Below are 11,966 nucleotides of genomic sequence, written 5' to 3'. Positions count from 1 at the left end.
TTTTTCATAGAAGTACAAATTTTGGTAGAGCACAGCACCAGGGTAAAAACAAGGTTCTTACTAAATGCAGAAACATGTGGAAGAGAAATTTACTCAGAATTGGTGTGGTGCATATATATACTGCTCACAAAAAATAGAGGATATTTCAATGCTTAATATTCATTTGGAAATATCCCGTAATTTTTGTGATCAGTGTAATTTCTCTTGTGTAAAATAAGTAAACTATGAAATTTTTTCAAGAAACACAGGCATGAGAAAGGGGGATTTGGGGTTATACTCATGCTTTCCTTATTTTAAGTGAGAGAGAGAAAGAGAGACACACAGGGACAGATAGGAAGGGAGACAGATGAGAACATCGACTTGTTTCAGAACTTTAGTTGTTCATTGATTTTTTTCTCATATGTACCTTGACCAGAGGACTCCAGCTGAACCAGTGACCCTTTGCTCAAGCCAGAGACCATGGAACCATGTTTATGATCCCACAGTCAAGGCAGCAACCCCACGCTCAAGCCGATGACCTCAGAGTTTCAAACCTGGGTCTTCAACGTCCCAGGTCACACTTTATCCATTGTACCACAATCTTGTCAGGCAAAGCGATTAAAATTTTAAAGAATACATTTTAACTTTAAATATATTTAGTAAATTATTTCATGTATGAACCAGATTTTCACTCACCCAATATTATGTCTTTTAGTTTGCACTCTCTGCTGTTCTAAACTTTAAACATGAATAAAAGCCCCAAGTTGTCACACAGTATGACAGGATTAAAATAGTACTCTGTCTTTATACAATTATTGGGTTATTACTGTTTATTTCAAATCTCTTTTAAAATACGGAAATATATAACTGCTCACAAAATTTAGGGGATATTTCAAAATGAATATGAAGAGATAAAATATGCCCTAATTTTTGTGGAAAGTATATATATGGTACTACTGGGGTTGGAGAAAGAAACTTCAAGCCAGAAGCAAGCTGAAAAGGTTCTGAAATGCTGGATACCTAATTTAGTAACAAAAGTGGGTAGCTGAGTCTGTGTGTGTCACAGGCTGGACGTATAACCCGAAGATCTCTGAATTAACTTCCCAGTGGAACGTGTTTCGGAAAAGGGAAATAATTAAAATGTACTGTTAAGAACGTCAGAGTCTATACCAAGTAGAAATGTATTCCTGCCTGACCTGTGGTGGCGCAGTGGATAAAGCGTGGACCTGGAACACTGAGGCCGCTGGTTCAAAACTCTGGGCTTGCCTGCTCAAGGCACATATGGGAGTTGATGCTTCCTGCTCCTCCCCTTTTCTCTCTCTCTCTTACTCTCTTTCCTCTCTAAAATGAATAAATAAATAAATATATTAAAAAAAAGAAATGTATTCCTATGTTTGCTAAAAGGAATGTCAAACATATTTATAGCAGCACTATTTGTAGTAACCCAAATCTAGAAATTGCTCATATATACATCAACAGAGAAATGGATAAGAAATCTTAGAGGACAGAAGGATAAAGAGTGAAGAATTGTTTAAGGCAAAAATATGGAACATGTAACATTGGTATTACCATTTATTAAAGCAAACATTATGCTAGACACTTCTGCATTCCTTTAAGCCTCACCTGTGACGGAGATACAAACCTTATTTGACATTTGAAGAAACTGAGGTACACGGACGGCTCCTACCGAAGGTCATAACTGTAGTGATGATCTCACAATTTGAACTCAAATCTAGGTTCAAAGCCCACATGTACCTTTTTCATTGTAGTCTGTTGCTTCTCCATGATACATAGGGAAGGTTTAGATACTAAGGAAGTATGGAGTTCACAGATTCATATATGTAAAAATAATAAGTGCTACTATTTCTGAAGTGCCTATTATGTGGCAAGTACTGTTAGTTGATTTACATAAATTATTATTACAATTCTCATAATAACCCTTGACAGAAAGAATTACTATTCTCTCATTTTCTAGATGAAGAGGCTGAGGCTCAGAGAAATTCAATGACTTTCTCAGTTTCACAAGTCTACCATCCCATATCCCTCAGTGGCTTTAATGGAGACCACCAACTATGTGCTCCACTGTGGTGGATGTTGGAGCTATACAGTGTACATTAGGAATGGAACAACTGTTATTTGCTTACCTGACCGATTTGATCTTAGGGATCCTTACAGTTCTACATAGGGAATTATGGAGGCAAAAATAAACATCAGTAGCCTGGCCAGGGGTGGCATAGTGGATTGAGCATCAACCTGGAATGCTGAAGTTCTCAGTTCGAAACCCCAAGGTTACCAGCATAAGTGCAGGCTCACCAGCTTGAGCACAGGGTCATTGGCTTAAGCAAGGGGTTACTTGCTTGGCTGGAGCCCTCCAGTCAAGGCACATACAAGAAGCAATCAAAGAACGACTAAAGTGAAGCAACGAGTTGATGCTTCTCACTCACGTCCCCCTCTCTCCCTTCTCTCATTCTCTCCAAAAAAGAGAAAATAGTAATAGTGATAGTTACCATTTATTGATTGTCCTATGTGCTGTACCATATAAATTGTTTTAAAAGGTGCTGTACAATATAAATTTTAATTTTGTGTGTGACAGAGAGAGAGAGACAGATAGGGACAGACAAGAAGGGAGAGAGATGAGAAGCATCAAGTCTTCATTGCAGAACCTTAGTTGTTCATTGATTGCTTTCTCATATGTGCCTTGACCCGGGGGGGGGTGGCTACAGCAGAGTGAGTGACCCCTTGTTAAAGCCAGTGACCTTGGGCTTTAAACCAGCACCCTTTGGGCTCAAGCTAGCGACCATGGGGTAACGTCTATGATCCCATGCTGAAGCCAGCAACCCTGTGTTCAAGCTGGATGGGCCCACATTCAAGCCCAGGACCTTGGGGTTTCGAATCTAGGTCCGTGTCCTAGTTCAACGCTCTATCGACTGCACCACTGCCTGGTCAGACTACAAAATAAAATTTAAACAACAGACCAAAAATAGAGTTACTTTTGCTAAGCCATAACACTTAACAAAAACTTAACATAATTTAAGTTTTAGCCTCTCTCAGTCTAGAAGTTCCTTGTCACTAGGGAGGTAAATTGCCTGATTATACCCCCTGCCTTCCCTTAAATGTTGGTGACCTTGCCTGAAATTATCCATTCCTAACTTATTAGTTCTTTCTGCCTATAAAGACCTTCCATTCTATACAACTCACTGGAGTGCTCTTCTAGTTGCCAGTTAGATGCTGCGTGATTCATGAATCAGTTAATAAAGCCAACTAGATATTCAAATTTGCTCAGTTGAGTATTGTTCTTAAACGATATATATACATATACACACATATGTGTATATTTGCACACACGTATATAATGTCCTTGACTCCTCACAATGATCCTATTAATATCCTCATTTTACTGAGAGAAAATACAGGCTTAGAGTCTAATTTACCCAAGGTCACAAAACAGTGAAGTGTTCTCCTTCAATTTGCACCCTGATTTGGTTGACTAGGTCTCAATTTTGTTTTTTTGTTTTTTTTTATTTTTTATTTTTTTTTATTTTTTCATTTTTCCGAAGCTGGAAACCGGGAGGCAGACAGACTCCCGCACGCGCCCGACCGGGATCCACCTGGCATGCCCACCAGGGGGCGATGTTCTGCCCCTCTGAGGGGTCGCTCTGCTGCATTCAGAGCCATTCTAGCGCCTGAGGCAGAGGCCACAGAGCCATCCCCAGCGCCTGGGCTATCTTTGCTCCAATGGAGCCTTGGCTGCGGGAGGGGAAGAGAGAGACAGAGAGGAAGGAGAGGGGGAGGGGTGGAGAAGCAAATGGGCGCTTCTCCTGTGTGCCCTGGCCGGGAATCGAACCCAGGACTCCTGCACGCCAGGCCGACGCTCTACCACTGAGCCAACCGGCCAGGGCCCCAGGTCTCAATTTTGACAACCTGTTAAAGAGTTTTGCGAAAATTTGGCCACAAGTCAGAAAAATGGAATTTGCAATGCAGTACCAGGTGTTGAGAAGGGAACGCCGGGCAAGTGGAAGCACATAGTGACTACAGCCTGAAGAGTTGGTGCCCTTCATGGCCACTAGGAAGAAACGCGGGTGGCGGTAGGGTTGGAAATATGAGAGCCATCTAAATGGGAGACTTGAGGGAGAGAGGGAGAGAGCTACGTGGAAGACGCGTGCGCTTCTTCCACAAGAACATTCCCCACGAACACATCGTGAAGCAGGAAACGGACAGGTGGAGGCGCAGAGGAGCGCGGGGCGGGCTGTGGGCGGAGCCTCAGGGGCGGGGCTTGTAGCTCAGCTTCCCGCTGTGGCGACGGCCCCAGAGAAGAGCGGCAAGCGGGCTGTGGGCGGAGCCTCAGGGGCGGGGCTTGTACCTCAGCTTCCCGCTGTGGCGACGGCCGCAGAGAAGAGCGCCGGCCAACCTTTCCGCTTTCCCGCGCGGCGCCGCCTCCTGCCGTGTCTCCGCCCCCTTCTGGGCCCTGCACCGGTTCTTCCTTTCCAGGCTACTCTCCGCCGGCGCGCCTGCCGGCTCCGTTATGGCGACTCGCAGCCCCAGCGTCGTGGTGAGCAGCTTGGCCCGGTCCGGGAGGCGCGGGGCCGCAGTGCGGGCTCGGGCGGGGGCGGTCCAGGGCAGTCCGGGGGCGAGCGCGGCCGCGGCTCCCGGGGCTCAGCTCTCCGTCACCCCGGGGCGGCAGGGGCCGGGGTGGGGAAGCGAGTGCGTCTCTCCCCAGGAGAGCCGGGGAAGTGCGTGAGAAGAGCGGGGAAATGGCGTAGCGGCGCCTTTGGGCGCGCGGGGGGAGGGGCCGTGTGCCGGTTAGGAACGGTCGGGGTGACTGCGGGCCCTGCTCTGTCTGCGGGGTGGTGAGCACGGAAACGGCCACATGGGAGGGCACGTGCGGGCTGCTGTTTCATCTGGTTCTGCAACTGTTACAAGGAATATCTGTGCCTCGCTGGTTCTGCACCGCAGCCTAGGTAGCGGTAACCATGACTACGTTTTTAAACACGAAGGAGACGGGGAAACGCTCTTAGGTGATTTTGCGGGCACAGAGGAGTAGACCTAGATCTCGTCTATGTTTGTAACGGTATCCCATGCTCTTTGATGTTGCAGGCGACAAAAACGGCCAATCTGGTCCTTATCTTCAAGGTCATTCATGCCGTAAACAGTCTCACATTGTCTCTAATCTCATTGGTTCTTTTTCTTATTTCTAGAAGCCAAGCTGCTCCTCCTCCCCCACTCCCCCTCCTGATGATGCTTGCTAAATAGTCAATTCTCCCAACATTGAAGTGCATCATCATCATCAGATTTGTTTTTTAAGCAGTTTCCTGGTTACCTGTTGATTACCTTCCACTAAAACAAACTTTTTAAGGCCCGGGATCACCATTGTAACCCCAGCTTATAATGTAGTGCCTGGCATGTAAGAAATTCCCAGTAATGGTTTGTTGAATGAATAAATTAAACAGTTAAGTCTTTGAGCTTTAAAAAAGAAAGGAGTCTGTCTTTTCTAAGATTTTTTTATTTTTAGGGCGGTATGGGGGGGGCAGGAAGCATCAACTCCCATATGTGCCTTGACCAGGCAAGCCCAGGGTTTTGAACTGGTGATCTCAGTGTTCCAGGTCGAAGCTTTACTCACTGCACCACCACAGGTCAGGCCGGCAGTCTATTTCTTATTAGGCTTTGTGACTTAAGGTGAAGAGCAGAGTTCTTTTTTTTTTTTTTTTTTTTTTTTTTTTTTTTTTTTAATATTCCACTCTGATGGAGCAGAGTTCTTAATGGAATCTGGCCTGGAATTCTGTTGTGGCCTTGAGCAACTTACTTCATTTTGGGGGAGCCTTAAGTGTAACTGAGGAGGGAAAATAATTTTCCTTTTACCCCCTCTTAAGTTCTTCTGGCCAGACTACTAAGTTAATGTGAGGCAGATTAATAGGAGAAAGGAACCAAATTTATTATGTATGTCCATACAGGGGTTCCATGATAGTTGAGGCTTATTTGTAATCTTGAGCCAAGAAAAAGGGGGGGCTATGGTTTGGGACTTAACAGTAACAAGGCAAATTCCTGGGAGATGGAAAAGTAAATGTTTGGTGAATAAATGTTTGCTTAGCCATTGTTAACAATGGGACGTGGAAGCACTGATCAGTGGAGCCTTGCTAGATTTCTCTCTGTCCATCATACTTAGTCATGTTAAACTATAGTTATCTGTGAAGATAGCTCCCCTCTATCTAAATTTTTTTAGGCACTTTGGGGAAAGGTCAAAGGTTTTCACTGAATCTCTTGTTTCTTGAAAATAAGCAGTTTAAAATAATATCCCAAAATTTATATTTTGGGGTAGGCTAATTGTTTCACCTCAATACCCTTAGGTATAACTGAAGTCTTAGTTACCTCATGGTGTTATTGAAAGGATTATAATAAGATGGTTTATCTGAATCAGTAACCTTTGCATCATCGCTGACTGGGAACAGTAATAATAGATACCATTGTATTTACCTATGTAGGCCTGTTTAGTCCTCAAAACAACCCAGTAAAAGTAGTACGATTATTACCATTTTACAGAAGAGGAACCTTTGAAGCCTCAGAGAGATGGAGTAATTAAACTGAACATAGCATACCCACATTACACAGTTATTAAGAGGAGCTCAGATTCCAACCTAGGTATCTCTTAAGAACCCATGCACTTAAATGTTATGCTAATAGTAGGTACTCAAAAAATGATTGGGACTGTTTTTATTCAGTGGCTGAGGAAGGTACATGCTTTTAGCTTCGGAACAAATTGCCTGCTGCAGCACAGGGTGAATTATTATGGCTAGAAGTAGCTACTGTTAATTTTGTTTGTGCTTTGGGTTTGCAAATTTCTGTTTCTTTTTAAAATTTCCTTCCCAAAAATTGTCTGCATGTTAGCAGTAACTAATACTTAAATAGTGCTGAGCATGTGCTGGTTACTGTTTTAAGCCCTTTATATATATTAACTAGTTGGATAGTTAGAAAATAATTTAAGTGGCTCAGAGAGATTGAGTAACTTGCCCAAGATCACCCAGCAACACCAGATTTATTTGACTTAATCTAAATCATCTGGCTCTAGATTCTGCTATTTTTGTGTGTGTGTGTGTGAGTGTGTGTGTGTGAGTGAGAGAGAGAGAGAGAGAGAGAGAGAGAGAGAGGCACAGATAGGGACAGACAGGGAGAGAGATGAGAAGCATCAATTCTTTGTTGTGTCACCTTAGTTATTCATTGATTGCTTTCTCACATGTGCCTTGACAAGAGGCTACAGCAGATCTCAGTGACCCCTTGTTCAAGCCAGCAACCTGGAGTTCAAGCTGGAAAGCCTTGCTCAAACCAGATGAGCTTGTGCTCAAGCTGGCAACCTCGGAGTTTCAAACCTGGGTCCTCCATATCCCAGTGAGATGCTCTATCCACTGCGCCACCACCTGGTCAGGCTCTAGACTCTGCTCTTAATATCCCCACTTTTAAGTTAGTAGTGACAATTGTGGATAATTATTTAGTACTTACTATATCGTAGGCATTGAGATAGATATTTTACAGATGATTCTGAGTATAATCGACCCCATAATTATATAATAGTTACCTTATAAAGTAAATAAACGCTAGTATGACCTTGGAAGCACAAATTGGTCAAGTAACTTGCCCAACATCACCTAGATGAAATTGCCCCCCAGCTATGACCAATATAACCCATGCTGCTTGTAACTATCATTAAACTTCCAGGGTAAATTTGGACAGGAACTAAAAAGAAGCTTCTGGATTTTTGCAATTTAATGTGAAGCATCAAATACACATGTGGATATTGTCTAAATTTCAGGATGGTAGTTCTAGAAATATAATCCTGTACTCACTATATTTATTTTTTTTACTTTGTTTTTTTTTAAATTTGATTTAGACAATTTTAATGGGTGACACTGATCAGTTAGAGTACATAGATTCAGAGAAAATATCTCCAGATCATTTTGACTTTTTTTATTAATTTACTCATTTTAGAAAGGAGAGAGGGGGGGAGGAGAGAGAGACAGAGAGAAAGAAGGGGGGAGGAGCAGGAAGCATCAACTCCCATATGTGCCTTGACCAGGCAAGCGCAGGGTTTCGAACCAGCGACCTCAGCATTTCCAGGTCGACGCTTTGTCCACTGTGCCACCATAGGTCAGGCCTCATTTTGACTTTTGATTATGTTGTATACCCATCACCCAAAGTCAAATCATCCTTCGTCACCCTTCATTTGGTTTTCTTTGTGCCCCTCCCCTCCCTACCCCTCCCTTTCCCCCTCCCCCTCCCTGTGGTAACCACTACACCCTTGTCCATGTCCCTGAATCTCAGTTTTGTGTCCCACCTATGTATGGAATCATACAGTTCTTAGTTTTTTCTGATTTACTTATTTCACTCAGTATAATGTTATCAAGGTCCATCCATGTTGTTGTAAATGATCCGATGTCATCATTTCTTATGGCTGAGTAGTATTCCATAGTGTGTATGTACCACATCTTCTTTATCCAGTCATCTATTGAAGGGCTTTTTGTTTTTTTTCCCATGTCTTGGCCACTGTGAACAATGCTGCAATGAACATGGCAGTGCATGTGTCATTATGTACCAGTGTTTTTGAGTTTTGGGGTGTGTTGGTCAAATAAGTTTGTAAATATGATATATATGTTTGCTCGCTTGTGACTTATAATGGGTGTGGGGGACAGGCTATAAGCAGGCCAGGTTGTTATAGCCTGAGGTTTGGTTTTGGGACTAAGCTTTTCCCCACACCCTTGACTGATTGTATGATCTGGGTGGTGCACTCTCATGAGGAATCCAATTATGCCTTGGATAAGTGACTTTGTATTGGAGACTTCCTTGTTTGTATATTGGATTAAGGGATTTTGGTTTTCTACACTATAAAGTGGGACAGACCAGGAGCTTGGACACACAGTTCCTTCTATCACAATTGCAGGGGCTCCCCTGATCCCTTGCCCTTCATGGGAAGAGCTGGTTTTCTGCTTTTCCCTTGTCTTCTTTTGTGGTTTGCCTGTCTTGGTGAGACACCAATAAATAGGATGGCCCCCCATCCTCTGACTCCGCCATTTCTTTATCGTCTGCCCGAATCCAATGGGAACCTGCATGTGAATGGCCACGATAGCGGCTCCTGGCCTTACAGGGTGTATTCCCAGTACAGGGATTGCTGGGTCATATGGTAGCTCTATTCTTAATTTTTTGAGGAACAACAATACTTTCTTCCATAGTGGTTGTACTACTTTACATTCCCACCAACAGTGAGTGAGGGTTTCTTTTTCTCCACAGCCTCTCCAACACTTGTTATTACCTGTCTTGTTGATAATAGCTAATCTAACAGGTGTGAGGTGGTATCTCATTGTAGTTTTGATTTGCATTTCACCAATAGCTAATGAAGATGAGCATCTTTTCATATATCTGTTGGCCATTTGTATTTCTTCCTGGGAGAAGTGTCTGTTCATGTCCTCTTCCCATTTTCTTACTGGATTGTTTGTTTGTTTGTTATAGAGTTTTATGAGTTCTTTGTATATTTTGGATATTAGGCCCTTACCTGAGCTGTTGTTTGAAAATGTCATCTCCCATTTAGTTGGCTGTCTGTTCTGTTGTCAGTTTCCTCTTGCTGTGCAAAGCTTCTTAGTCTGATGTGGTCCCATTCATTTATCTTTGTCTTCACTTCCCTTGCCTTTGGAGTCAAATTCATAAAGTGCTCTTTATAACCAAGGTCCATGAGTTTAGTACCTATGTTTTCTTCTATGTACTTTATTGTTTCAGGTCTTATGTTTAGGTCTTTGATCCATTTTGAATTAATTTTAGTACAAGGGGACAAACTGTAGTTGACTTTCATTCTTTTGCATATGGCTTTCCAGTTCTCCCAGCACCATTTATTGAAGAGGCTTTCTTTTCTCCATTGTGTGTTATTGGCTCCTTTATCAAAGATGATTTGACCATATATATGTGGTTTTATCTCTGGGCTCTCTATTCTGTTCCATTGGTCTGTGTGTCTATTTTTCTGCCAGTACCATGCTGTTTTCATTTCATGGCTCTGTAGTATAGTTTGAAGTCAGGTATTGTAAAGCCCCCAGCTTCGTTCATTTTTGTTAGGATTACTTTGGCTATTCGGGGTTTTTTATAGTTCCATATAAACCTGATGATTTTTTGTTCCATTTCTTTAAAAAATGACATTGGGATACTGATGGCAATTGCATTAAATTTGTATATTGCTTTGGGTAATTTGGTCATTTTGACTATATTTATTCTTCTTATCCAAGAACAAGGAATATTTTTCCATGTCATTGTATCTTTTTCGATTTCCCTTAACAATGCTTTGTAGTTTTCATTATATAGGTCCTTTACATTCTTTGTTATGTTTACTCCTAGGTATTTTATTTTTTTTTGTTGCAACTGTAAAAGGGATTATTTTTTTTAGTTCGTTTTCTGATGTTTCATTGTTGGCCTATAGGAAGGCTATGGACTTTTATATGTTAATTTTGTATCCTGCAACCTTACTGTATTGGTTTATTGTTTCTAATAGTCTTTTTGTGGAGTCTTCAGGGTTTTTGATGTACAGGATCATATCATCTGCAAAAAGTGAAACCTTTACTTCTTCTTTCTCAATATGAATGCCTTTCATTTCTTTCTCTTGTCTGATTGCTCTGGCCAGAGCTTCCAGCACTATGTTGAATAAGAGTGGAGAGAGTGGATAACCTTATCTTGTTCCTGATTTTAGAGGAAAAGCCCTCAGTTTTTTGACATTTAATATGATGTTAGCGGATGGTTTTTCATAAGTGGCCTTTATTATGTTGAGATATTTTCCTTCTATACCCATTTTGTTGAATGTTTTAAACATAAAATTGTGTTGTATTTTATCAAATGCCTTTTCTGCATCTATTGATAAGATCATGTGGTTTTTGTTCTTTGTTTTGTTGATATGGTGTATTATGTTAACCGTTTTACGTATATTGAACCATCCTTGTGATTCTGGGATGAATCCCACTTGATCGTGATGAATTATTTTTTTAATGTGTGGTTTTCGATTTGCTAGTACTGTATTTTGTTTAGGATTCTAGAATCTGTATTCATTAGAGATATTGGTCTGTAGTTTTCTTTTTTTGTGTTGTCCTTGCCAGGTTTTGGTAAGAAGGTTCCATTGACCTCATAAAATGTGTTTGGAAGTATTGTTTCTTCACTTTTTTGGAAGACTTTGAGTAGAATAGGAACCAAATCTTCTTTGAATGTTTGATAGAATTCACATGTGACCCTGGACTTTTATTTTTAGGAGGATTTTGATAGATGTTTTATTTCCTCCCTGCTTATGGGTCTGTTTAGGCTATCTACTTCTTCATGACTCAGTCTAGGAAGATTGTATTATTCTAGGAATTTATCCGTTTCTTCTAGATTGTTGAATTTGGTGTTATATAGTTTTTCATAGTATTCTACAATAATTCTTTGTATATCTATGATATCTGTGGTGATTTCTCCTCTTTCATTTTAGATTTTGTTTATAAGTCCTTTCTCTTTTTTCCTTAGAGAGTCTTTCCAAGGGTTTGTCAATTTTGTTGATCTTTTCAAAGAACCAGCTCCATGTTTTTATTGATTTTTTTTCTATAGTTTTTCTGTTCTCTAGTTCATTTATTTCTGCTCTAATTTTTACTATTTCCTTTCTTCTGCTGGTTTTGGATTGCCTTTGTTTTTCTTTTTCTAGTTCCTTAAGATGTGAAGTTAAGTTGTTTACTTCGGCTCTCTCTTCTTTGTTCATATAGGCCTGCAGTGATATGAACTTCCCTCTCATGACTGCTTTTGCTGCATCCCAGAGATTCTGATATGTCGCATTGTCATTTTCATTTGTATGTATCTTTTGATCTCTGCTTTTATTTCTTCTTTGACCCACTCATTTTTTTGGAAGTATGTTGTTTAATTTCCACATTTTTGTGGGTTTGTTTACTTCTTTTTTGCAGTTGAATTCTAGTTTCAAAGCTTTATGGTCAGAGAATATGCCTACTATAATT

General features: G+C 41.2%; 1 protein-coding gene across 5 annotated transcripts in view; it reads left to right on the top strand.

Moving 5' to 3' along the window:
* Positions 1–4,338: 4,338 nt before the first annotated feature.
* The window catches only part of HPRT1 (hypoxanthine phosphoribosyltransferase 1), a 197,184-nt gene continuing 189,556 nt past the window's right edge, over positions 4,339–11,966 (top strand). For all 5 annotated transcript variants that reach the window (XM_066248636.1, XM_066248640.1, XM_066248639.1 and 2 more), the window contains exon 1: positions 4,339–4,528. In XM_066248636.1, the coding sequence (XP_066104733.1) occupies positions 4,502–4,528 (27 nt within the window). In that variant the 5' untranslated portion in view covers positions 4,339–4,501. The remainder of the gene's footprint in view (positions 4,529–11,966) is intronic.

Source organism: Saccopteryx bilineata, chromosome X (genome assembly GCF_036850765.1).
Source record: "Saccopteryx bilineata isolate mSacBil1 chromosome X, mSacBil1_pri_phased_curated, whole genome shotgun sequence".
NCBI lineage: Eukaryota > Metazoa > Chordata > Mammalia > Chiroptera > Emballonuridae > Saccopteryx > Saccopteryx bilineata.
Note: the sequence above shows the minus strand (reverse complement) of the source record. Positions and strands in the feature narration are given on the sequence as shown.